Raw genomic sequence first — 26,885 nt, 5'->3', positions numbered from 1 at the left:
AACACTGTCCTTACACAAACAAGCTGCTTTTTGGGGAATGCTTTTGTTGGTAGACCTTTCTCATGATACAAACAGATTTGTTTTCACAGTCTCTTGCATCTGGGTAAGGCCTCATTAACTCTTTGTGAGCTCTGCTGGCAAACCAGAGCCAGTCTGCAGCACCCAGCACAGCTGGAAGGGAGCACTGGTTGAAACGAAGGACACACAGGTCTTCACTGCCTCCCTCCCAGCTCAAGATGGGACCCCAGTGCTTCACAACCCCCACACCCCTAAATTTACAGGCATGGCTTGGAAGGAGTACTTCTAGCAAAAACTGCATCTGGCTCATCCTCAGAGTGCTTTTGAAATGGTTGTGAGCTGATTAAACTCTGTTTGCCATCTAGTGGCAGCATCCTTCCGTGGAGCATTATCCTCATCCTCTTCCTTCTCCTCCTCCAAGGCACAGAGCAGGGGATTCCCAGCGCCCAGGGGCACCTGGAAAGTGCTCTCGGAGCAGATGCACCTGGCACTTGTCAGCGGAGGAAACCCAAAGGGAGCTTTGAGAAAAGCCCCAAGCAGTGCCACAATAGGAGCTTTTGTTCTGAACGGGATCACGATTAGGGTGGGGATTAGTTTGGAGAACTCTGGAGCTGAGATTTTTGGGTGCTGTGATGTATCAAGGACGCATTTGCCTTCCCCCAGTGACCAGTGTTTTGCTTGTGCCCTGAACTTTTTCCACCTTTTGTGCTGTTTCTGACTTCAGAAAGCCAGGAGGCAGCTGGGTTAGGTTTTGGGTTTCTGCCTGTGAGCGCTCTGTAAGCTTTGCTGTGCTCTGCCAGGCAGCTGTCCACACCAGTCTGCACCAGTATCAGTGTGACTTTGCTACTGGGGTGCTCAAACAGACTTTGATAGTGGCAGACACAATCTGAAAAATCCTTAGCCTCCCCCTGAATTTCAGTCAAAATGTGTTTCTTTTCCTTTAGCTTCTTTTGCTGTTTGCTGAGAATGAATTATTCCCTCTCCTCCTGAAGGAGCACTCAGAGAAGTACTGATGGCAGGTGATGATTTCCTGGGACTGAAAATGCGCTTCACACTTTGCTCCCTTAAAATTTGTGTGGTGGCCTTGGATGGGAACCAAGTCAGCCATCTCGGGGGAAGTGAAACTGAGGGGACTTCACCCTGTGCAAAGCTGTGACTTGTCCGGGCTGATGGGACATTCCCAGGCTGATATTCCCCCCAACTCTCTCGTGTTCCAGGGAGAACAAGCGGTTCCGGGTATACGTGGTGATCCCGCTGCTGCCGGGCTTTGAAGGGGACATCTCGACGGGCGGGGGCAATGCCCTGCAGGCCATCATGCACTTCAACTACAGGTACCACACACAGGCAGGGTGTCACAGAGCCCTGCGCACCTCCACTGCTGCAGGGGCTCCCCAGGCCCCACCTGCCGTCACTGTGACCAACAAAAACAGAGCTTTGGGCTACCTGGTCGTGGGGAAGGTGTCCCTGCCCACGGCAGGGGGATGGAGCTAAGATGAACTTTAAGGCTCAACCAAGCCAAACCATACCATTCTATGATTTGTTTTCCCCTTAGCTGATTAAATCAGACTTGCTGACCAAGATTTGTCTCCAAATCTGCCCTTTTGGCCTGGCTCTGCCCGTTGGCCCCATGCAGGCAATGGCATCTTCCCCAGTGTGATTCCCCTGCTCTAGGATGGATGTTTTGGAGGGCACTTGTAGCCCAGCAGACCTCATAGGAACGTGAGATGCAGCAGGGTAGTCCTTGCGCTGAGAAATGTAGCGGGCAAAATGTCCCAAGATGGTTTTACTGGAAAGCTGCTATGTTATGGTATGGCCAGGGCATAGTCAATGTGCAGAGACTGCTGCAACCCTCAGAGTGAAATCCCCCTTTTCTGCTGGCCTGCAGGGGTCCTGCTGCACCTCCAGGAGGACGAGCGGGGCAGGGGACACAAGCAGATGGAAAGTAGCACAGCCCCCTGACCTTCTGCCTGAGCTTCCTCCTGCAAGGGCAGCCAGAGGAAATTGCCCATGGGTTGGTTGGTTCTCAGTGGAATTCCAGCTGTGGCTTTTCCAGCCCAGCCATAATCACACAAACCCCCTGACCTGGTGTTCTGCACGTGTCAATGATTTTCTTAACGTGATTTCACATCCAGGCCTGACACAGGGGGTAGCAGCCCTGCTTGTCGCACATTTACAATCATTGCACGTGCTCTAGAAAGCAGAAGTGCTCCCCAGCTCCTCCACGGCTTGGTATAAGCTCCTTTTGGAACATGGGCAGTCCTCGATGTTGTAGCAGTCATTTGGGGGAAAAAAAGTGTGCTCTGGAAGCCCCCTGTTTCCCCTGGTGTGTGCGAGGCATCTGTGTTAGTGATTTACCCCACCTGGTTCTGCTCCAGCACGTGCTGCTCTCCGCAGCCACGGGGCTGCTGATGGCTGCCTACCTTCTTTCCAGGACCATGTGCCGAGGGGAAAACTCCATCCTGGGCCAGCTGAAGGCAGAGGGTAAGAACTTCATTCCTCTGCTCTGTGTTGTTTACTTTGGATGCTGCTGTTTGATGGCTGCATCTGTAACACGTAGGGCAACACACGGTACGGGCTCGTGGGGCTGTGAGTGACCTCCTCCTTGACCATCCTCCCATGGGGAGCTCCGTGGGGTCACACAAGCCATGGCCGCTTGTCAGGCTTCAGACCTGGCTGCAGCCCTGATCCAGAGGAGGGGAACACCCCAGGGAGGAGCACAGCACAGTTGCAGCTGCTCGGGATTGTGTTATTTGGAAGATGTCCTGAGCGGGGTCACGCTTCTGGGAGCCATGAGCCCTCAGCCTTCCCCGTGGATCCCAGGCAGGGTTTGTTTCTGGCAGTTGCCAGATGTGGAGAGGAAGAACCTGCCTGAGCAGGAGGCTGTTTCCTTGCCATGAGGAATCCTGCTGGAATTTGCTCTGCTGGGAATCGGAGCACTGTGAAAACCCACACATCACAAACACTAGGACCATGCATAATGCCTCATTTGTTCTAGGTGCTGGTGTAAGTCTGAACTGCGCACAAGGGTATTAGGACATGTTTGCCATACTGACCATGGACAAAACACCTGCTTCCAGCCTCCTTCCTGCAGGATCTGCAGAAAAACAGTCTCATAGTCCACCTACTGTGCTGTGCCCAGGAGACTGGAGTCATTTCTCACTGAAGTGAGAGTCTCAGAGCAGCACAGTGAGCTCACAAGCAAATATTCAAGTCTGTTTTTTTAAAAAATTATTTTTCTTATCTGTTCATTTATAATTTTTTTTTAAAGTGAAAAATGAGTGTTATTCATAGGGGTCTTCATATAAACAAGGTCTTTTTTTTTTTTTTTTCTCTTCCACCTCCCTCATCCCATCAGTTTTCTTGTCTTTCCATTTTCAGTTGGAGATAAGTGGATAAACTACATATCATTCTGTGGCCTTCGAACATATGCAGAGCTGGAAGGAAAACTGGTCACAGAGCTCATCTATGTGCACAGCAAACTGCTCATTGCTGATGACAACACAGTTATAATCGGTGAGCAGGGGCTCTCAGGAGGGGTTTGGGGCTCTCAGGAGGGGTTTGGGGCTCTGGGTAATACCTGGATCAATCCCTTCCCATCCCCGTGCCCAGTGCAGGCTGCAGTGCCATGGGCTTTTCTCTGTTGTCATTTCTTTCCTGGGAAATACTTTGCTGTTTTAAAATAAAACAAACTCAAAAAACCAAACTCATAAATTCTTCAAGAGGGAAGAAAGGATTCAGAGGGCTGTCATTTAACTTGTTGTTCTGAAATCTTTTAAATCTGTGTGTAACCGTGAAGAGAATCCCAGTGCAGGGAATATTGTCCATCTGTCTTGTATCAAACTCTGCTCTAGCAGGAAGACTTGTGAGACTTGTCATCTGTTCCTGAAAGAACAGAATGTGCTGTAAAATTTGGAAGGTTTGGACAACATGTGTCATGTATCAGCTCCATTTCCTAAGAATGGGACAATATGCTATAGGGAGCAATAGATATCATTTCATCCCCTTCTCTTACCGTCTTTGTTATGAGAACATGAAGCAAAGACAAGAGAGTTCAGGCTCAGAGCTCTACACTGCAGCAGAATTTCAGCCTGTTTCCATAAAGAAGCCCTTTTTGAGCTATTTTCATCAGAAATAAAGCTTGGCCAATGAATACCAGATCTGGCAAGACTCGAAATACTCCCTCCCTTCAAAGCAGTGGTCTCAGATGACCTTACTCACGCTCTGTATGGAGTTACTTATACGCTAATGCGGTACAGGATCTGAGAAATATAAAAGCTGAAATCTTGGGGCGTGGGGTGGGGTTTTTCCGTGTCGAAGCCGTGGATGGTTCCCCGTGGAGCCGAGGGCTGCGGAGGGCCCCGGGGGTGGTGGTGGAGGCTGTGCAGGAGCAGCGCTGAGACACTGCCTGTGCCTCGTCCTGCCCTGCCCAGGCTCCGCCAACATCAACGACCGCAGCATGCTGGGGAAGAGGGACAGCGAGATGGCCATCATCGTGCAGGACAGCGACACCGTCCCCTCCGTCATGGACGGCCAGCAGTACAGCGCCGGCAGGTTCGCCCAGTCCCTCCGCCTGCGCTGCTTCAGGTGGGTGTGGGCACTGGGCAGGGGTAGGGGCAGGGCTTGCCCAGCCTTAACCTGCCCCCCACAGCCTTCCAAACTGATGGGCTGCCTGCCCAGGCTTAGCTCTGCTTGATCTGGGTTAGCCCGGGGCTTTGCTGCTGTTTCACTGGCCTTCCTCGCGCTGCTCCTGCCCACGGCTTGGTAGCTTGATTTTACAAATCGGTTTTTTGCTCCAGGATTTCGCTGGCGGAGCTCATAAACAAGTGGTGTTCCCCCTCCAGATCCCGTTTGCATACTCTCTCAATCTTGGGTGGCAGTGTCACTTTTTAAAAAAAGCTTCTTTGCTGGGAGCAGCCATCTGGCCCACAACAGGGCCATTTTTAGTTTAAGGCCTTTTTCTTTTTCCTTTTTTTTTTTTTCCCCTACCCTATTTTCCATCTGGACAGTTACTGCACAGAAGAAAAGGAGAAAAGGAGAAAATCGAGCAGCATTAGAGCTGCCAGATTATCACAGGGGATTGGAGTGGGAGGGTGCTGGGAGCACACAGGATTTGGCAAGTCCCAAGGAAACTCCTTGTCTCCTGGCATTTATCAAGAGGGGAGTGCCCAGTGCTTCAGCCTCTGTGAGCATCCATCCCTTTGTCTTTTCAGGGTTGTCCTTGGCGGCTCCGATCTCAATCCAGAACACCAGGATCCCGTCTGTGACAAATTCTTCAAGGAGGTGTGGATTGCCACAGCAGCTCGCAATGCCACCATCTTCGATAAAGTGAGGAGCACAGCAACTTCCCCCTCCCTCCACCCCACACAGAGGCAGCAGATGCCAATGGGAGAAGCAGCAGAGGGAGGGCAAAGGGAGTTCCCGGGGTTGGACCCTCAGAGGTGTTTTGAAGAAATGAGATGCGAGAGCTGTGAACGAGAAACCGGAGCTGTTGCATTCTCAATGTGACAGCACCCATGAAGGCAGCAGATCAGATTTCTCCTTGTGTTGGCATCAGCTGTAGTTCCAGTGAATGGCCGTGGTGCAGCTACTGCTTGTAATTAGCCACAGTGTAACTGAGTAGAAGCAAATTTTACTTGTCTTTTAATGAGCTTTTGCAGTGATCAGAAAAGGCCCCGGAGCTTCCCCTCTGCCTGCTCCAGCTTCATTGAGGACAGGCACATGCCTCTTCCCTCTCTCTTCTGTGGGCTCTTAATTCAGTCACTCCCATCCTGGGGAATTGGCACTGTATGCTTTGGTCTTTCTCAGGAACTCTGCATTTCCCCTTCGCTGACAGGTGACTTCTTTCTGTTTTGATCAGGTGTTTCGATGCCTTCCCAGTGACCAGGTGAATAATTTAACCCAACTGCGTGATTTCATCAACAAGCCCAAATTAGCAAATGATGATCCTGCGAAAGCAGCAGAGGAATTAAAAAAGATTCGTGGGTTTCTAGTACAATTCCCCTTCCGTTTTCTGGAGGAAGAGTATTTGCTTCCCTCCGTCGGGACAAAGGAGTCCATGGTACCCATGGAGGTTTGGACTTAAGAAGATGCACACTGCTTTACCTTTTAAAGTCTTGCTCTCAGGAGAGAAGTTAATGAAAAATACGGGATTTTGGAAAGCGAAAGGAGACAAAAAGCTTCTCCACCAAGCTAATGAGCCCTTCGGAAAGATTTTGGTGGAGGAACTTGAAGCAAATCGACACTAGCAGACAAGAGGAGCAGAAAAACTTGGAAACGATGGCAGATGAGAAGTTTAACCTCTGGAGGAGTTACTTCTTCAGGCATGTTCTGGGCATCTAAAGGATGCAGGCTACTTCCTAGGACAGGAACTAACTCCCAATAGATGTTGTCACCACTTCCAGCTGTATCCTGTGGTCGTGTTCATACTGTGATCGTGCTGTGGCTGCACAGGACTCGTGGGCTGCGTGTGCTGCTTCTCAGGCTTTGGGTGTCTGCACCTTGGCTCACTGGAGTTCCCCATCTCACGCCTTCCACACCCCATCAGAGCACATTGTGCAGCCCTGCCACTGTAGGGAAGTGCCATTTGCTGCTGCCTTGGGCTGTCCTGCAGCTTTCCAAGTGTAGGTGTTTCATTTCTTAAAGGGAAACAGACGAACAATCCTGTATCAGAATCGGCATTTTGGTCTTTTCATCCCTTTGGGGGAAAAAAAATCCTCTTCCTATTGCAGCTGGAGCAATCAGCAGCCCTCAGGCTTGGCAGAGGGCAGTCTCATTGGAGCTGGAGGTGCTGGACGTCCCTGGAGTTTGCTGGCCTTTGCAGACATCAGCTTGGTCCCACTGAGTGTGACTGTTTTCCTCAGGAGAGGATCAAGGTTCCAACTCGAGCCTGAGGTGTCCAGAGCCAGGGGAAACCAAGGCACTGCATGTAACAGGACTGAGACTCCAAAGCCAGCATGATCTGAACCAAGCTCTTCACTCTGCTTGTGCATTTATCCTGCAGCATATGAGTAGATTTTCATTTCAATCCTTTTCCCCCTGTTTAAAAGAAGGAAAGGCCATTAAGCTGACACCATGCTCAGACTGAGCTTTGTGGATTTGTAGGTGGGGTGAATGCAGGGGGGAAGGGGAGCAGGTGACAAAGGCTCTGCTCTGCTTTCTTCCTGAACCAGCCACAACCTTGAGTTCAGTCGTGTAGGACATGTCTTCCCAAGCAGAGGTAAAACTCAGCATGCACATTCCTGTTTTCTATTGCTGTCAGAAAGCTCTTTTGTAAGAAAGCTCTTTTGCACCGCCCTGTACAGAGAAGCAGCAGTTCAATCCAGCATCCTGGGACAAACACTACAGTTCCTGGGCTAGGACCTCGTGTGGTGGCCACCAGCCTGGGTCTTACCCCTGTGCTCCATCCTGCAATGAGGCCACGTCTCCCAATTTCATATCCAGCTCCAACCTGAGGTGTTCCTGGCAGTCTCCAGTGCTGTGTCAGCCACCGGGAAAATGGAGCATTAGAGAACACTTAAGGAGAGTTGGATCTGGAGGAGTGGGTGGCTGAGCTCTTCTGCTGTACCTGCATCCAGGCATCCCTTCCCTTCCCAGAGTAATACCTGTGCTCAACACTCCTTGGTCAAAAGGCCCAGTGAACTGGTATTTATTTTAATTCACAGAAGAGTTTATTGTTTTTTTTCTTTTCTGGCTCTTCCAACAGTTTTTTAACTGGAAAAGAATCCCACTGGTCAGCTAGCTATCCTCAAAATGTAGCTGGCATGACATTTGAGCTGACTGCCTTCTGTGTTCAGACCTGTGAATAGGCACCAGCTTATTCTGTACCTGCTGCATCACCCACATAGGGAACAAACCCCAGATGTTCTTCCAAATCCAGCCCATTTCTATAGCTTCCACTGTTTTACCCCTGTGTTTCGTTGCAGTTGCCTTTTATACTCCTTTCTGGCATCTGTGGTCTGGTTCACCTTTGGGAAGTGCATGTGCAGCATTTTATGTGATTGAGTCCAGGGGGTTGATGGTTTTACCTGGCATGCTGTAAGCACATAAATATGTTCCCTTGATTTTTTTTTTCCCCTTAAAAAAACTGACCCGGGGTCACCCCCCGCAGAACCAAAGCAATGTGTGCCCTGACCATTTACAATCGAGAAAGATCAAAGGTGTCCTGTCGTTTCACATCAGTGCAGGTTCAGAGCTTTTCTCTCCTATGTTTAGCTGTTTTAGTTTGACTGCTGACTTTAAACAATTCCAGCCTGCCAGAGAATCCTTGTCAGTCACACAGGTCCACGTTGAGAGTCAGGAAGTGTTCAACCCCACCACCTGTACACTGAACCTTGAAGCGCAACACTCCTGTCACCTTCTAAGTGCTCTTATTCTCCTCATCCTCATATTAGGGAAGGTTTTTATAATTGTTAAATTATCCTTACATCGTCTTTGAAAACGGTAGGTAGCTGATTGTTGGGGCTTCCTAACTCCAGGGGTGTTAACTCCCCTTCTGCCAGGCTGCTTTGGGGAAAAACCACTCCAGTTCTGCAACACTCGGCCCACTGTGTGATAGCTGCTGGTCCCCAGTGACAGCAGAGCCGTGGAGGGAGATGTAATTGACTGATTTGGTACGAAAAGGTGCTAATTAAGAAGGTCTTTCATTACTGAGGTAGCAGACAGGCCTGATGTCGGCTCTCTCTCTGGGAGGGGGTTCCCCTCTGTGGGAACAGAGGCACTGCCCTGATCATCCCTCCCCTGTGTTGGTGCTGAATTCCCGACACCAGGAATTTAGCGGCATTCAAATGCAAGCAGGGTGTGCAGGGCAGCCTGGGCACAGGGGGGAGATCTCAGCATCCACCAAGTTCCCTGTGGGAGCAGCGCTGCTCGGCCCAAACAGACAGCAGGGCTGGAGCCGCACCCGGCGAAGGCTCTGCTCCTTCTCACCCCGGGCTGTGCTGATGGAGCTGGCTCCTTGGGTCCTGTCAGCTACAGGTTTGTTTCTTATATTAAGAAGTCTGTGAAGTTGAACAGCTTGGGAGAGTTGATTTCTGCACCTGGAACAATCACTACTTCTTAGTCTGTCACACCAGCGTGGGCTTCAAACTGGAGAGGGTCACCCAGGATACCCAGAGCTGGAACAGGTGATGTGGATTCAAGCACTAGCAGCCCCAGAAACATCAGCTGTTTCTTGTGGCATTTATTTGTTAGAACTATAGGAAGTGAGAACTTCTCTCAGGCTCAGACTTTATTTTGCAATTCAAGAGTTGAACACTTCTTTTCCCTTTAATTTATTCCTTAACATGTTCCTCTTTGAGAACTCACACGCCTTTCCTTAAATTTTAATAGTCCGATATTTTAAAATATGTGTTTTGTTGTGTAGATATTGGACTGGATAAATGTTTCACTGTAAAGTTAATGCATGATTTAAAAAATGAGGGATAAAATGTCATTTTCTGCAACAACTGTACTAATTTATAACAATTTATAGGAGAACCACTCCAGTGCTCCATGGAAGAGGCAAAGTGCTCAGCTCAGTTTCTGGTCTCTTGGTCTCAGTTCGTCCCCTGATTTGGTGTGAGCCTTGCTGCATTAGACCCCAAATCTTCCATTTTCCTTTCTTTTGATCAAGTTTCCCAACAAGATTTTGCAATCCTCGTGCTGTCCCTGGGAGAACCTCAGTGCAGGTGTTGCCTAGCTGGGACTCTTCCATGAATAATTTACAATATCTTTATTCCTCCCAAAGGAACATCCCTGTACAATCAAGTGCAGATGTGGTTTGCTGTTGTTATTTCAGTGTAAGGAGCCTCGAGCACTTGTAGCAAGGACAGTCAGGGGGTTGTACCTGGGCACAGAGCTGCATTTGTGGGGACATTCCCACACAAGTCTGAGAGTACTGTAGGATAATGCCATTTCCCTCTCCTGCTGCATATGGAGCCCCAAATCCCTGCTGGGCTAAGCTGACCCCTGTCACCAGCAGCAAAGCTTTCATGGTGCAGTGCAGTGTGGCCAAGGGGAAGAAACCCAGTGGTCTCCAGGCCAGGATGTGAGCAGAGCTTGGCACCCCCTGGGTTCCCCACGAGATGTGAGCACACTGTCACAGCTTGGGGCACTCGCTCTGCAAATGGTTTCAAACAAGCAATCGCTGCTGAGATCCTGCTGAAACCAGGAGCTCTGCAGAACCCTGCTTTGAGCCCAGAGTGTAACTTCATGGCGGTGAATCAAGGCCGGCATGTGAATCTCAGCGCATCAAAGTGGAGCCACCCCACTAACCATGCATCGACCACTGAAGGCAATGATCCTCTTGGGGTGTCACTTCCCCCCCCCCCCCTTATTTTCCTTTCCCTGCCTGCTTTCTTGTTGTATTTTCCAGTATTTGTGATTATTCTATTTTTAGCCTTCCAGTGTCTTTTCATAAAATCTCCTCTATGTAAGTAATTCCAACTTTCCCTAGTCCTGACACTAGGGAAATGAGAACAAGTGTCAAAAAGTCACAGTTTTGGGAATGTTGTTGTTTTTTTAAAAAAATTACATCTCTAGCTCAACTAATCCACAAAAGGAGAGCTTCCACTAGGGGTGTGAGCACAGGTGTCCGTGCGTCCCTCCCTTCTGACAGTGCTGCTGTGATATTGAATATCCCTTCTGTGAAGGCTGCTGGAATTGAGTTTTGTATCCTTGTTCCTGCTAATGATTGCTTTCCTCTCCACTCTGTTTGTATCTGGTAAATGAATGTGTATTAATGGACTGAAAATACAACCTTTCATCATTATGTCAGAACGTTTGGCTTTGGTGTCATTTCTCCTTGTTTTGGGGGCTTCATCCTGCCTTGGGATGAGTTCTGTCCTTGCTCTGTATCAGCAGCCAAGACGTGATGGGGAAAGGCCCGGAACAGCAATAAAACTGGCTAGACTTGAGTCATTTGGGTTTTCCTGGGAGAGAGAAATTGCTGGGGTGAAACAGCATAGGAAGAAAATTGGACTTCTTAAATAGATTAAAAAGTCGTGTTTTAAAGGAGTTTTAATAATCCAAAAGCATTATGAAAGGCATAGACAAAAACACTCTGTCTCCAAAATAGAATTAACTTGCCCCCGTCTCTTTTAACTTCCAGTAAAGGAAATTCAGCAGAGAGAGAGGAAGAAGCAGCTGCCTGTTGTCCTCCAGGGGCAGAAGAGATTAATAAAGCATCAGTGGCATTTCCAAGCTCTCTTGCAGACTGAAAACATATTAACTTCTCCATTTCTTAGGTTTCATCTCCTTCCTCAGATGCCAGAGGGCTCTCCACGTCTTCAGAACTTCCAAACCCAATCTGTGTCCTCGACAGACACAATAAACCGAGACAACAGAGCCGGAGGGTGAGGCAGGGGGTTGGTAAGAGGCATCAGGCAGCTGCCGAGTGACACTGTTGGCTTCTGCTGCCACTGGGTGCATGATGCTGAGCCCGGGGCTGCTGGATGGCAGCGGGGTGGCTGTGGGCTCACACAGGGCAGCCACAGCTGAGGCTGCCCGTGTCCTGCTGGCATTGTTTGGTTTCCCTGCAAGCAGCAGGAGAGCTGGGGGATCACAACTGAGACTATCTTGGTGTGAAATGAATGTGAAACGGGAAGCGGTCCTGAACCCAGGGAGTTCAGGTGTGGATTTGTAGGAAGGATCCTTTCCCTTTTCTAGATAGTTGTCCTGGTTTTGGGGGGGATAGGGTTCGTTTTTCCTTAGTAGCTGGTGGGTTCTGTTTTGGATTCAAATGGGGGCCCAACTCGAGGGCACTGCTGCTGCTTTTGCTGTTTTCCCTCTCCCACAGTGCTCCTACAGGGCCTGACTCTGTTCCCCTCCATCCCTAAAAGCAGAAGTGAATGCCAGCTTACGGCTATGGCTGGCGCTGAGTGCAGGGAGGCAGCAACGCGATGGCAAAACTCCCCCTGACGTTCCCCCGACCAGAATGTTCCCACTTGCTCCCGGGAGGACTTGCAAAGCCTCAATTTGATGGCTCCTCACTGAGCAGGAACGCAGCCCACGCCTGCCCTGAACACAAAGTGCCCTTGCCGGAGTGTTTTAACAACCTGTTCTTTCCACGATGGATTTCTCCGGCCATTTTTTGTGCCGAGGCTGTTCCCTGCCTCCTCCCACAGGTCAGCTTCTCCATTGTGGATGTGTCCGCAGGAATGCTGTGCCAGGGACAGGAGGAATGCTCTTACCAACCCCAGCACCCAGCACATCTGCTCTCTGGCCCTTCTCCGGCGGCATTTATGCACCAAGCTCTCAAAAACACATCAACTTTAATGAGTGCCAGCCCTTTGCATGCAAGAAATCACGAATACGCTGTAGTTATTTTTGTTCTGAGGAAGAATGCAGGGAAGAAAGGAAAAAAAGAAAAGCTTTTGTGAGCCAGGTCTAAGGGTACATGAAGAAACAGGTTTCTTCTCACTGCTAAAAATCAATTTATTTTAGTTTCTCTGCAATTGTGCCAGCTCTTCACGTTTTCAAGTTCAGCTCTGAAGCGCTGATGCAGTGGAGCGAAGGTTTGAAGAGCTGGAATCACAACGGCACTGTGAGTGAAATGCTCGACTTTTTTCTTATTGGAAAAATTAAAAGTGACAGCTTCAAAATTGGTTCCACTGCTTTGACTGATTAGACAGAATATTTAGCTCAAAATGATTATGGCAAGATTTTCTACAGAGGCTCATGCCTGGGATGGAAATTAATTTGGAGAAAAGGGGAGGGGGGGGTTGTTAAAAAAGAAATTATTCTGCAAAGGAAACTGTTTATCCCCAGAATCCGTGGTGAGTAATCTCTCCATATTCAGCCTGATTTCAATAATTAAATATCCCGTGAGTTCCCATTCGAGGACAAAGGCAAGGGGGACAGGGAGATGGTGACAGTGAGGCTTCCCAGGTGTCTGTCCCCTGGAGATTCTGATGCCCAGTGGCAGCAGGATGCTGCCGGTGTGCTGCTCGGTGCCCAGCAGGTGGCCTGTCCACGCGGAAGATCCTGACTGGGAAACCTGCCCCGGGCCGAGGGTTGGGTGTTCAACTGGAGTCCTGCGGGGCAGGTGAGCTGGAGGTCGCCCGCTGGGAAGCTGAAGGCCACTGAAGGTGGTGTGGGCACAAGGGAAGCTCAGATAAGAGCTGGACCCACCTCTCCAGCTGGCGAATCCAGGGCCAAGCACGGCTTAAAGCGGACACATCACAAGGATGCTCCAGCGTCTCCAGGCAGACAGCTGCTCTTGCAGTAATTTCAGCTTGAAAACAGGTTTGAGATTTTTGGGTTGTGTTTTTTTGGGTTTGGGGGGGTTTTTAACAGTTTGGGTTTTCACCTTTCAGACATGCTTCCTTTTGAAATGGGCACACAGTTTATGAAATAAAATATAAAAGCCCTGTAACTGCAGAAATATGAAGTAGATACTGTGTATGGAAGTAATTCAAAGTAGAGTTAGTGGTTTTCTTTATTACAGAAAAGCTCCATTTTGACCAGTATCAGATACGGAACAGGGAAACTCCAGAAACAAAGTTGTTGCCACAAGCCCCAGTTGTAGCCACTGACTACAGACAGCACTTACAGGATGTTTTTCCACGGGTGTCTCCTGTCTCGTGCACAGGCAATCCCGGATGATCCCCACATATCTTTTAGGACTCTCTGTTGGCCAGCAGCACATCCTGCCTGGAAGGAGTAATGCAGATGTATCCTGGGCATTTAATCACGTGTAGGGATTTAGGCTGTGTCGGGGCTGCGTTAGAGCGGCCCCAAGGTCACTTCGAGGTAACAATCCACCTAATCCCCAACTTTCATGGCTAGGTCACCCTTAGGTGACAATCCACCCGACTCTTGGCCTGGCACAGCTGTTGTGTCCAGGTGCATGTGAGGATAGAGAGCCCGTGGCTGAGGGAGGCCGTGCCTACGGCTCGGGGTCCTGGGCTAAACCGACCCGCACCTACAGGGAGCTCGTGTTGCGAGTGACACGTTCATCTCCACCCCTGCACTTCCAGCTTGGGTTAAACCTGCCGCCAAAGCAATGCCGGCTGCAGCTGGGGACACGCCTGGAGCCCTGCAAGGCAGGACCCTGGAGGGTTTCCCCGCGGTGCTGCTCCCCGCTTCGCCTCGGCGGCACCCCGCCGTCTCCTGCAGCTCTGCTCATCCCCGTCCCCTCCAGCCCCGGAGCCGACCGCCTGGAAGCCCGGGGCTGCTCGGGCTCAGGAGTGCTGGGGCCCGATATTGCGCTGGTGCACAGCGACGGATTAAACCCATCCAAGAAAAAAAAAAAGGCGTATTGCTGGAAAGATTCTTTCCGGCGGACCCGAGCCCTCCGCCAAGCCGAGGCGGGGCGGGCGCGTTCCTCTAGAGGGGGCTGCGGGCTCAGCGTGCGCGGCCCCGGGGAGCCGCCAGCGCCCTGCCAGCGCCCTGCCAGCGCCCTGCCACCGCCCTGCCAGCGCCCTGCCCGCCCTGCCACCGCCCTGCCACCGCCCTGCCCGCCCTGCCCGCCCTGCCACCGCCCTGCCAGCGCCCTGCCCGCCCTGCCACCGCCCTCACCGCCCTGCCACCGCCCTGCCACCGCCCTGCCACCGCCCTGCCCGCCCTGCCAGCGCCCTGCCACCGCCCTGCCAGCGCCCTGCCCGCCCTGCCCGCCCTGCCAGCGCCCTGCCCGCCCTGCCACCGCCCTGCCAGCGCCCTGCCACCGCCCTGCCCGCCCTGCCAGCGCCCTGCCAGCGCCCTGCCACCGCCCTGCCACCGCCCTGCCAGCGCCCTGCCAGCGCCCTGCCAGCGCCCTGCCCGCCCTGCCACCGCCCTGCCAGCGCCCTGCCACCGCCCTGCCAGCGCCCTGCCCGCCCTGCCCGCCCTGCCAGCGCCCTGCCACCGCCCTGCCCGCCCTGCCAGCGCCCTGCCCGCCCTGCCACCGCCCTGCCAGCGCCCTGCCACCGCCCTGCCCGCCCTGCCAGCGCCCTGCCCGCCCTGCCACCGCCCTGCCCGCCCTGCCACCGCCCTGCCACCGCCCTGCCCGCCCTGCCACCGCCCTGCCCGCCCTGCCACCGCCCTGCCAGCGCCCTGCCACCGCCCTGCCCGCCCTGCCACCGCCCTGCCCGCCCTGCCACCGCCCTGCCAGCGCCCTGCCACCGCCCTGCCCGCCCTGCCAGCGCCCTGCCCGCCCTGCCACCGCCCGGCCCGCCCTGCCAGCGCCCTGCCAGCGCCCTGCCACCGCCCTGCCACCGCCCTGCCAGCGCCCTGCCCGCCCTGCCACCGCCCTGCCAGCGCCCTGCCCGCCCTGCCACCGCCCGGCCCGCCCTGCCAGCGCCCTGCCACCGCCCGGCCCGCCCTGCCAGCGCCCTGCCACCGCCCTGCCAGCGCCCTGCCCGCCCTGCCACCGCCCTGCCCGCCCTGCCAGCGCCCTGCCAGCGCCCTGCCACCGCCCTGCCAGCGCCCTGCCCGCCCTGCCACCGCCCTGCCACCGCCCTGCCCGCCCTGCCACCGCCCGGCCCGCCCTGCCAGCGCCCTGCCAGCGCCCTGCCACCGCCCTGCCACCGCCCTGCCAGCGCCCTGCCCGCCCTGCCACCGCCCTGCCCGCCCTGCCAGCGCCCTGCCAGCGCCCTGCCCGCCCTGCCAGCGCCCTGCCCGCCCTGCCACCGCCCTGCCACCGCCCTGCCACCGCCCTGCCAGCGCCCTGCCAGCGCCCTGCCCGCCCTGCCAGCGCCCTGCCAGCGCCCTGCCCGCCCTGCCACCGCCCTGCCCGCCCTGCCACCGCCCTGCCAGCGCCCTGCCAGCGCCCTGCCCGCCCTGCCAGCGCCCTGCCCGCCCTGCCCGCCCTGCCAGCGCCCTGCCCGCCCTGCCACCGCCCTGCCCGCCCTGCCAGCGCCCTGCCCGCCCTGCCCGCCCTGCCAGCGCCCTGCCCGCCCTGCCAGCGCCCTGCCCGCTCCCCGCGGCTCTCCGCGGCTCTCCGCGGCCACGGCCCCGCTGCGGGAAGGGCTTGCGGCCGAACCGCACAACCCCGCCGGGCTCCCCCCTCCAGCCTGGTGCTGCCTCTCGCCAAGGGCTGTCCCCGCATCTGGCCTTGCTGCCGGCGGCTCGCAGGTCGGCATCTCCCCCCTCCCTCTGAGCACGGTCACGCCGAGACGTTTTAAAGTGAGGTACTACGTGCACCGTGACCGTTTGGGCTTAAATCCATCCCCTGCCTGACGCGTCCTTCCCAGAAGGCTGCGTTGGCTCTCTCCGGTGACTCGCCGCAAGATGTAGCTCCACTTTGTTTCCCTTGCAGACCGTATCTGTACGACATCGATTGTACCGGCTAAGAACGCTTACAAACCTATTTCCTGCTGCAGGATGATCACATTATACACGATTACACACTCTAGGAATTTCTCCTGAGATCCAGCTGGGTACAGGCTGGAGTGGCGGAGGAGCCGGAGCGTGTGCGGAATAATGAATCATTCATTCAAGCTGACTTGGAGCTCTTGGGCTGTGCGAGCATGTGGTGAGCTGCACTAGCTGCTTATTGCCCCCCAAAAGGCCTGAATCACCTAAATCATTCCAAATTTGATTTCCACTGTGTGTACACTTTCTGGGTCTTGCAACTTCATTATTATTATTTTTACCGTGCCAGAAAGGTCTGTGCAGAATTTATTCTAAATGTCTCAGCAGGAGAAGTCTCCGTGAGCTGAGACATGCTGTTCCAAACAGAGACTTCCTCAGCAGGAGCAAAATCCACGTCCACAAGGTTCCTGCCCTCAGAAGAGACACAGTATTGCTTGTCCCCAATACACCAGTGTTGTTACTGGTGGTGATGGCAGCAGCAGCAGCAGCACTGTGATGCATTCGCATTGCAGCACCTTGGGGCACCTTCCCGGGATCCTGGGATGCCAAGGGATCTCAAACCCCAGCAATTTCCCTGGCCTGGAAATCTCACAGCCTTGGATGGGACAGATGGAAATCATGGAGATGCCGTTTGCCCTCGAGAAGGGCAGGGTTATCTCCCGCAGTGTTCTTCTATAAACAAGGAAGGTGATGCTTTTCTTTGACCCACTGTGGGATCTTCCTAGCAAAGCCACGTGCTGTAGTGTCACGGGATGGACATGGGGATGATAAATGGCCATGATGAAGCCCCTGATGAGGAGCACAAAGCCCATCAAGCTGTGCTGGCTGCCCCTGACAGCCAGTGCCAGGGCTGCGGTGGGGCACATGGCAGCACCCAAAACCCTGACCCTGCACCTTCCTCTTCCCGGCAGCTCTCCTGCCCCACACGGTTTCCTCTGGCCTGGTGACACACCTCCCTGCACAGCACCACTTCCCTGCTATCCAGCTATGTTTTATCCCCTGTTCCATCCTTATCTGCCAGCTCAAAAGGCTGGAGCATGTTTGTTAGCTAAAGATTTCCTTTTAGGGAGCTAGCAGCAGATTATCCTGGCTGTTTCTAACAATGTGTAATCTAAGCTGTCACCCACATTTCCAATATTTTACTTCTGGCAAGGCTACAGCAAGGCTGGAGTGGAGCTGAGGGGTTGGAGAGCTCTCCTCACGCTGGATAGATGGATGGTGTCTTTGACCTGGGACCTCAGCAATCCCATCACCTCCACCCTCAGGTCACCTGAACTTAACTTCAGTTTCTTTTACCCTCTCAGGGGTCATACTCTATTGCTTTCCTAAGGCTACAACTTCCAGTTGCATATTTTAAAATAAGAGCTGAAAGTCATATATGGACGCGTGGCTCCAAGACCTGCAAAAGTGCTGAATGTTGTGAGAGCTGGGAGAGAAATCAAGCAAAATATCTCCCCAGAAACACTTCAGACACGCCGTTTGGAAGACCCACCCTTGCCAAGCAGGCTTGTGTAGTCCCCTTCTGTCCATCCTAACTTTTGTTTATATCAACCTCTGCAAAGAGAATTCAGCAGAGGATTTACTGGCACATAGAATTTTTTCATAGTTTTCCGATGTGGCACATCCACCCACCCGGGTGTGATTAGCACCAGCACCTTGTGATAATCTGAGGGGTCATTTCCCTTCAGTGCCATGTGGGATAACGTCACTTTGACCCCTTATATTTCTTTCTTTCTGACTAGCTGGGCTGGTAATTTTGCTGTGCTTAATCTGAACTCAGTATAAAGCTGATGTGCTGGTTATGTTTTCGTATTCCTTTATCTACATAGCCAGGACCTGAAAAAAAAAAAACAGGGGCAATTCTGCAAGGGCAAACACAACTGTTTTGCGTGCCTGGAAGAAATTGTTGTCTTACAGGTTTTTTCATTATTTTAATGGGTAATCCCAGGCCAGCTGCATCTCAGCTCTAACACTAGATCAAGTTAGAGACTGAAAAGTAATGACAAACCAGGCTGAAAGAGGGCCTGCGTGTTTCAGGAGCTCCAGTCCTGTTTTTCACAAGCAACCTGGGCTTTTAGCAGCCTAATTGCCGTTTACTAGCAGCTGGACTAGCTCTTAGTGCTCAGTTTTGCAGAGGAAATGGCTAATTCTCTCTCAGCGAACAGCGTGTGTCGGCTACAGCAAACGCAGAACTCAGACTTTGCTGTGCGTGTCATCTGGTGCTTCTGAGAGCTCACAAAGGGCTGAATCCACCACCTGCCTGTGCGGAGGATGGTGGATTTTTCTGTCAGGATATGGCCAACTTGCTTCTTTTAAGATGTTGTGTAAAGCACTGAAACCTTCTACAGCAACTAAATAATTCAGAGAAATTTTGCAGAGAGGTCCCTTGTGGGGCTGTCAGCACCTCCCCTCGGTGCATTTTGGTGAGATGAGGTGGTACAGAATGGCTTTATCCCCTCTGTCCAAGCATGTGGTGCAAGGGACCAACAGGACACCACCCACCACAATCAGCTTTGGTCAAGCAGGACTTGAAAGTGGACTGAACCACCGGCTCATTTTTACATCACCCTTGGCAGGCACCAGGGAGGAAGATTCTTACTGTCAGGACACGTTGCAGCTCTTCCAGTATCCAAGGGCACAAAACCAGCTCCTGCCTTTGCCACTGCCCCAAGCCTTTCAGCTGCCTCCTCGGCAAAGGCTGGGTTAGGAAAGCACCGGTAACAAAGCACCAGTAACGGAGCAGTGCATGTACAATGTGCTTGGATTTTGTAGACGTCTCAGCTTTCCAGAGCCCTGCACTGGACACGGCTGGAGCACCACTCTGACAGCCTCAGACAGCAGCGATGGACAAAGAAGTCATTCTTCAATTGCTGTCTCTTCTCAGTCATCTCCATGTGGTTTTGAAAGTCTTGTAACTCTTGGGGGTGGCAAAGGTCTTGGCAACCTCTGTGCAGGCTGCAGTGGTGCACGTGCTAGGAGCCATAAACTGAGAAACACAAATTTCTGAGTTCATTAAATATATGAATGACACTTTTTAAAGTCTCTCTAATACTCTGGCTGCTTTGAGCCTGTAGGGGACAGAATTTCAAAGGAAATTTTCCAGCTTATCCCTCCCACTCAGAACTGGTGCACAGTGGAACTGGGTCTCAGTCGTGTGTGTCTTTGTTGTTTGGGGTTGACGTAATTTTCTTGCCAAGGTTCTCCTGAGTGTCCTGTCTATTCCCAGCCGATGGTTCCCCTGTAGTAACCTACTCCTGAGAGCCCAGACTGCAGGCTCAGATGTGGGCAGGGTTTCCCCCTGCTCTGAGGATCAGCCCACTCTTTTCTGCTTTCTTAACTGAAGATGGAGTCACTCCACTGAACATGCAGAACGCCTTCAACTGATATTTTCAAAACCACACAGTTTCCTGCCTGGTGTTTTGGTAGTTATCCAGATATCACATGTTAACACTAAAGTCATCAGCTTGTTTAAATGTACCCGTTTTATTTTGATCCATACATCCTTGTGCTGAACCAAGTGTGACCGTGCCTTTCCTGTCTTGGACGCTCCTTCATTCCCAGGTTTCTACTGACCAGTGGGATGCTGCTCAGCTCGGAGGACCCTTGTCCCTTCCTCCTGCGTTTGCCTCCCATGGGTGAAAATGTGTCAATCAGTATGTATCAACTCTACAGGACCTCCTGGGCCCAAAGCCAGCCTCCATCCACATCCCTGCGGCAGAAGGCCTTCCATATATAAATCCAGACTCAACTGCCTCCTCTCTGAGATGGTGAAGTGGTATTTTTGGGTGCTCTGGTAATGATTTTCACTTTCACACGTCAGAAAGCCCATGCCTTGATATTGTCCATCCAGTTCCTAAACACACAGCACGTCTTACCTTTGGTGAATATCTGGGTGAACTTTTTTAAGCTTTTCCTTGTTATGACAGGACTTACAACATCCCCCTCCTTCTTCTTCTTCTTTTTTTTTTTCAATCCCATTTTCATCTAATTCCAGGAGGAGTGCTTTTATAGACTGCCACATCTCCATGAAGGCATGAGGAAGTAAACACCTCTGAGTGAAGCCTCCCCAGAAAGGCAACAGCAGTTGGCTCCAACCCCGTCTTCCTACTCAAACCCTCCCAATTTAAGCACTACTCAGATGATTACTTTGAGTTGCTTTAAGTACCTCCAGTTGTTTTCTGACTGGCTTCTGCTTTGGGCATTGATGATGAGTGGGAAGCCTGAAAACACTTGCAAAGTCTGTTCTGTTGTTTAACCTTTCTTTTATTAGGTTTTTTTTTGGGGGGATAGGGTGTGTGTGTCTGTGTCTGTGTGTCTCTGTGTGTGTGTATAAAGGACTTGTGCCTTTTGCAGGGGAAAATGGCAAGTATTCAACATGCTCCCAACAAGGCAGAAGCACCATGGGGTTTTGGCCCTATCTTCTTTTCAGAACAACAAATATTACAAGCCACGGTGAAGACACTGATCATAAAGAAAAAAGGGAAATCTGGAAAAATATATAGATGCCAAGGAGGTTTTGGATGTGTATTGCCTCCAGTCTCACAGGTCTCAGAGACCTCTGTATGCCTGGCTGCCAGTGAAGCCCCGTGGGACCTTTGTTGCCAGCACCTTTGCCAACTGCAGTTCCAGTTTTGTAACCCCTTTCCTGAGGAGAGATGTTGAACCCTACCCACACCTCAGGAGAGATTATAATTTAAAAAAAGAAAAAAAAAAAAAGCTCACTCTTCCTGAAATGTGTCTTAATTAACTCTCAGCAATTTGCATTTGACAAAAGATAGAAGCCAGTTTCTCTTGTTCTAGTGATCTGTGCTCCATGCCAGATGGGGGTGGCTTCGGGTCAGGTGTTTCCCAGACCTGGGGCTGTCTTTGGGATGCAAGGCAACCCAGGAGAGAAAAGGGAAAGAGAGAAAATAAATACTGGTTGGCTTATGGTAGCTCAGCTCCAGACTGATCCACATAAAAAACGTATTGGGATGATAAATAGTTTTGATAAAAGGCACTTTACAAATGGAGCAGCTGTTCAGCCCGTGGATGGGGCCGTAAATCCAGTATTTATGGGCAGGGGCTCCCAAAGGACTTCCCTGCTTTGGCAGGTGGGTTCTGGGGAACGTCCCTGTTCTGGCAGCTCATGCACTCTGGATCTTACACATACTAATATCATCCCTGAGATCCCAGCAAAGAAAGGAGAAATTAGTATTCCTCAGTGGGACTGTGGGGACGTGGTTTGCTGGGGGCAAGGCCACATTAGGTTTTCTGCAAGCAGTGCAAAAATGGGGTTTTGATTGGTTTCTAACCACTCACAATTGGCACATTTTAAATGACTGTAAAAGACATGACACCCTCCTGAAGAGCAGGGTTGCCCTTTAATGGTTTTTGTTTTTTTTTTCTTTGGAGAGGAGACACAAAGGAAAGAGGTTAATTGACAAAACCAAGTCCTGCATCACTAGCGTGGAGTGTTCCCAAACAGCAATGTGGAAATGTGTAGCCAAAAGGACATGTTAGACCCCTGATGCTGTAGCCAGGCTGAGGGGAGAGACATCAGTGCCCGCTGCATCTGCAGGGGAGGCACACACAGTATTACATACAGCTCTGCTTCACCTAAAACCTGAAATTTTATCGTTAAATTTTGGCATTCTGGTAAATAATGCAGAGGTGCCTCAAAGGATGTGGCTGCCTGCTGCCCTGGAGAAGCCTCCTTTAGCTCAGGCCAGGCACAGAGCGAGTCTGAGCCGCGCAAACCAGGCAAGGGCACAGCAAGCACTCCTGCTGCTTTTAGCACCATGCTGGGGGTGGCTCCAGGGCTGCTCTGTCCCCGGTGGCTTTGGCCCACAGTGGCAGCCCTCAAGAGAAGACAAATGCAATGGCCACAGAAGGGCCATAAAGAAGACCCTGTGCTGCTCCTCAGTGTCAAATATTCTAGGGAAGAACAGCAGCTTGGAGAGGCGCTGTGGGTGAGTTAACCTCCTGGAAATGAACCATCCACTGTCTCTTTCCCCGTGGTGCCCCAGGAATTTGCTGTTTGAGTGCACCGTTCTGTTCCCTGGTATGAATCCGTGGAGAAAGGGTTTTCCAAAGAGCCCTTGCTGGTTTTCCATTTACTCCCCCATCGCAGTGATTACAGGGGGTTGTTCTTACACAATGCTCAAGTAAGGGAGCGATGAACTATATACAGGGGATTTTTCTTTTGTATACAGCTATAGGAAAAATCCTGGCAGCAGGGTTCACTCACGTAGGCCTGCTCTGCTCCAAGGATGCAATGGAAAAACACTTCTCTCCCTGGAGAGGAACCCACATCAGCAGGAGGACGAGCAATCAGTAAGTGATAATGAATCAGTTGAAGTGCATTTGAGATCAATAGATGTGTGTTAGGACACATGTAGCCAGTTATTTCTGAGTCTCTTTTAACACAGCTGCATGTTAGCCTAAACCCCAATTATTACGCATTTTACAGAGTATAAATGTTTCAGCATTCTCTGTTCAGTTCGGGCAGAGTCCTTTAAGCCTTACATGGGCTAACACTGGGGTAAACCAGCCTGGACTTAGGACACCAGAAAAATTAGGGCCACGTGGTCACAGAATTATTGTGGAATAAATCATTTGTCGGGGCCCAAATGTGCTTCCTTGTTTGCTTCATTCCTTTTCTTGATCATCTCTTGAAGAATGATCCAAAGCCCAAAGCATTTGAAGCTGTTGCTAATTGGACAAGGGCTTATGTGTCACTTAGATTTACTCATTCTACATACACCCCCTCACAATATAATTAACAGTGATGGCACTGTTAGATAATTAAATTTAGTTTTAGGCAGAGGTCAAATGACCTGGATAGTTTATCTGGGGGCTGACAGCAGAGCTTTGGGTCATTAAGGTGCTCATTGCTCACCAAGGCCCGTAGGAAATGTGGCATTTTCACATTTCCCCACTTTCCAAAGGGAAATGAAAGAGGAAAAACAATGCCCTGTCCCAGAATGATCCCAGTGTCCGTGGCAGTAGACATGGAGCTGATGAGCGACGCGGGGAGTGAGCTGGGAGGGCTGTGCGCTTCCTCCGTGGTTACTGCTTAATGAAGGATGGGAAATAATTCCTTTGTTTGGCTTGGCGATGCCCTGCCCATGCTGCATCTCACCCATGGCTGTGCCACTGCTGGCTGGAGCTGGTGTGGCACAGCAGGGTCCGGCTGCCATGCCCAGGGGGGACCTGCCAGGTGGAAACTCAATTTTGTGCCGAAATGACTCACGGCAAAATATTTTGAGCCAGTTCAACTGAGCACTTTGTTTGGAGTAACAGTGACTGTCACTGCAAGGTTTGTTTAGATGCTCCTGGCAGATAAAAAACCAGCGTGCAGAGAGACACAGATAGATTGGCAAATACATAACTAAAAGAGTAGCATATTGGAAACTTAATTTCTTTATGGAAAAAGCTTTCTGCAAAATGACTGCTCAGTTTAAGCTTTTCCTGCAGCCTGTCTGGGCACCAGTACAGCCCACGTAGCAGCCCTGGCATCTCTGGAGGTCACCGGGTGCACATCTCCCCTCCAAGGCTCCGATTTTGCTGCAAGCAGCCTGGAAACAGCAGCCCTCTCTGGGATTTTCCTGTCACCTCCCTCCATCACTTTATACATTTCTTATTTCGGTGATAACAAGAGGGTCCTCTATATTTTCCCCACCTTGATAGGCAGTGGATAGATGATAATTAAATCATAGCTTAGCTTGGGACTTGGCACTCGTGCTGAGTGTAAGAAATAAAATACAAGTTTCTAAACTCAGTTTAAGAATTCAACTGTAAAGTGCCTTCTCTCGTTAAAGTGCCGGTGACCTTGTTATCTTGTACCTATTGAAAGGTCTCTTTTGTTAAATACCGTTTACCCCATCTCCACTGTTATTGTAATGCTTTCCCTGTTCAATGCCATTGACCGCAAAGTCTCTTCCTTTAGAACTGTATTCTTCCCGTCGAGTACCCATCCCTGCCCTGCGCTTCCCGCGTGGCCACCGATGGCACCACCCGGTATGTAACTGAAGAAGACTCCCACGGACCTCAGCGCCCAGAAGGAGCGAAAAAAACCCCTAAAAACAACGAGCCAACATGAAACCAAGGGCCAAGGAAAAACCACTCTGGGTCGGCAGAAGCATAGAGCACCTCACCCCAACCAGAGCCGAATTCCATCTCATCACCATAACTTCAACAGCACTCGACCAGACAGACATCCCTAGACCTCCAGCCCAACAGTGTTTTCCCAGGGATTTTGGCAAGGATGGTGGGTCTGGCTCTGCTCCGTTGCAGAGCTGAACATTTTCTCCCCTGCGTCGTTCATCGGGAGCAGTGGCGGTCGGTGCGACCCCCCGAACCCCCACCCAGAGCTGATCCCAACAAAGGCATTAAAAAGGAGCTGGTCTCCTTGCCCATTCTTATCACTGAGGATCAGGGCCCTCTGTCTATTTTCGGGATTAGACGTACATATATGTATGTGCATATATTAATCCTTATGTTTTCCACAAATAATCCTGTGTGTTCTTGGATGGAAAGCACATTAGAGCGAGCCAGCATCCTCTCTCATCCTGTTCGTTCCTCCCTTCTCTCCCTGAGAACAATGACAGCAGGAGGAAGTCTCGCATTGGTTTGTTACCAGTTTCCAGGCAGTTTTGCTTCCAGCTCCCCAACTACAAGCGCAACATTGCAATCCCTGGGCTGGAACAGACACAGACAACATCTGGTCTAGAAAAACACCGCAAAAGATTGGGGAGTTTGTCGAGTGGAGCATTTCGATCAGATTTACCTCTTTATATGCGAGCGAGGGCTGTTGGGAGTGACGACTTGTCGCTTGGGCAAAGGGGTTAAATCCAGGCAGACTGCCGTCACTGCGGGTGATGTGCAGCCCCGTGCGACTTCCGCTACCTGCCACTCGGGCAGTTCATTACTGAAAAAAATCACATTCTGCTGCGCCCCCGCAAGCCCTGCAAGCTGAAACGCCGGCGCTGCGATCGGGATTAGTAAGGACAAGGCGGGGGTGCAGTCCCCCTGAGCGGGCTGCCCGGCCAGCCGAGGGCAGGGGCAGTGGCAGCACCGATCCTGCTGCTCGTGGGGAGGTTCCAGCAGCTCCTTCTGCCCTTCGCTCCGTCCGTGTCCCGCCGTCCTGCCTGGCGAGGCTGCACCTCCCGCACCAGCAGCAGCACGCAGCATCCCCACAACTGCACGGCTGTTTGTAATACCATTTATTATTACTTTTTGGAGCCCATCTCCAATCAGAAAGTGTAAGAAAATCCCATCCGCCTGCCAGTTCTGACTCATGTGTAGGGTTTCCGCTTCCCCAGATCTGCATATTGTAAGCTCCTGACACAAGTTGATGTTGTAAGTAAAGCTTCCATACGGTTCTCTCACAGGCAACAGATTTTTTATACATATATATTTATATGCGGCACCTGGTTTGGCAGGAACCACATCCGAAAAAGGGAAATAAGGAAAACTAAAAGCTGACTCTACCTAGCTATTGCTGGCTTGGGAGGCGGTTTGGCCAATTCCGAACACAGCATCCATCTCTTATTCCTACTTAGGATCAGCATGGGAGTTGGTCGGGCTGGGATGGCTCCCGAGTGCCGAGCAGACGGGTCGACAACAGGTCAGCAAACCCAGGTGTGACACGTGGACCCGGCTGCAGAAGGGCCAAACCTCACTGAGCATCCCGAGGAGCACACAGCACGGGGGGTGGCTGCTCCCCCGGCCTTGGCGCTTCCCACCCTCCCGCCTGGCAGAATTTGAGTCCAAGCCCCTGAAACCGGGCAGCTTTTCCCACCGGCCCCGACGGGCACCGCCGCCGGGGTCCTGGCGTGGGGGAACCCCGGCGGCCCGACCCCCCCGCGCCCCTCCGCCCGGCTGCAGCCCGGGTGCCCGGGCAGTCCCGCCCGCTCTGCGTCGGGGGGATCTGCGAGCAGGACGAGCCCGTTTGCGCGCCACCGGGCGTGCACCGCCGACCTCCGGGACGCCGGGTCCCTCGGGAGGGCGCCGCCGCCCCCAGAGGCTCGGTCCCCGCCGGCCGCGGCGGGTCGCGGCGCACCCCCGCCCGTCCCCGGGGGGGCTCTGCCCGCCCCCGCGCGGCGCCGCCCCCTGGCGGCGGGTCGGGCGCCGCCCCCGCGGTGACAGACAGGGGCGGCGCGGGGCCGTGCGGGCGCGGTGCGGGGCGGGCGCGGCGATGCGCCGCCGCCGCCGCCATCCCGGCGCAGCCCGCGGCCGTCCCTGCCTGCCTGGCCGCCCCTAGGCGAGCCGCGTTGCGGGCGGAAGGGCAGTGGCGGCGGCGCTGGCTTCTCCTTCCCGGCGCCCCGCATGAGGAGAGGCGTTAAATAGCGCCAGCGCCGCGGCGGCCGCCACTGCCCGCTCGGTGGCGGCGGGGCCGCCTGGCCGGCGGCGGAAATATGGCGAGCGACTCCCCGGCGCGGAGCCTGGACGAGATAGACCTCTCGGCGCTGCGGGTGAGGCGCAGGGCCGGGGATCGCGGGGAGGCATGCGGGAACGGCACCCCCCCCCCCCATCCATCCATCCATCCATCCATCTATCCATCCATCCATCCACCCATCCACCTCTGCATCCATCCATCCCCCGGTGGCGGGGAG

At 52.6% G+C, this 26,885-nt stretch overlaps 2 protein-coding genes and 1 long non-coding RNA gene across 9 annotated transcripts in view; 2 read left to right on the top strand and 1 right to left on the bottom strand.

Annotated features, from left to right (window-relative positions):
* The window catches only part of PLD1 (phospholipase D1), a 61,119-nt gene extending 50,346 nt beyond the window's left edge, over positions 1-10,773 (top strand). For both annotated transcript variants that reach the window (XM_066193733.1, XM_066193732.1), the window contains 6 exons: positions 1,236-1,349; positions 2,450-2,499; positions 3,397-3,531; positions 4,449-4,602; positions 5,229-5,343; positions 5,876-10,773. In XM_066193733.1, coding sequence (XP_066049830.1) covers positions 1,236-1,349; positions 2,450-2,499; positions 3,397-3,531; positions 4,449-4,602; positions 5,229-5,343; positions 5,876-6,100 — 793 coding nt within the window. In that variant the 3' untranslated portion in view covers positions 6,101-10,773. The remainder of the gene's footprint in view (positions 1-1,235; positions 1,350-2,449; positions 2,500-3,396; positions 3,532-4,448; positions 4,603-5,228; positions 5,344-5,875) is intronic.
* A 1,476-nt stretch (positions 10,774-12,249) lies between these two features.
* On the bottom strand, positions 12,250-14,376 carry LOC136295415 (uncharacterized). The gene is made up of 4 exons (XR_010722663.1): positions 13,919-14,376; positions 13,547-13,647; positions 13,126-13,228; positions 12,250-13,028 (listed from the first exon to the last, which is right to left on the bottom strand). It is a non-coding gene; the product is annotated as an uncharacterized lncRNA (long non-coding RNA).
* A 12,086-nt stretch (positions 14,377-26,462) lies between these two features.
* Positions 26,463-26,885, top strand: part of TNIK (TRAF2 and NCK interacting kinase) — a 151,121-nt gene continuing 150,698 nt past the window's right edge. For 3 of the 6 annotated variants that reach the window (XM_066193729.1, XM_066193728.1, XM_066193727.1), the window contains exon 1: positions 26,465-26,744. In XM_066193729.1, the coding sequence (XP_066049826.1) occupies positions 26,688-26,744 (57 nt within the window). In that variant the 5' untranslated portion in view covers positions 26,465-26,687. Of the gene's footprint in view, positions 26,745-26,885 lie in introns of all 6 variants that reach the window. The other 3 variants (XM_066193730.1, XM_066193726.1, XM_066193731.1) reach the window with 3 other exon arrangements.

This window comes from Chamaea fasciata, unplaced genomic scaffold, assembly GCF_029207755.1.
Source record: "Chamaea fasciata isolate MVZ Bird 193981 ecotype frontalis unplaced genomic scaffold, bChaFas1.0.hap1 SCAF_11, whole genome shotgun sequence".
Classification (NCBI taxonomy): Eukaryota; Metazoa; Chordata; class Aves; order Passeriformes; family Sylviidae; genus Chamaea; species Chamaea fasciata.
This window is presented reverse-complemented; position numbering and strand designations above follow the sequence as displayed.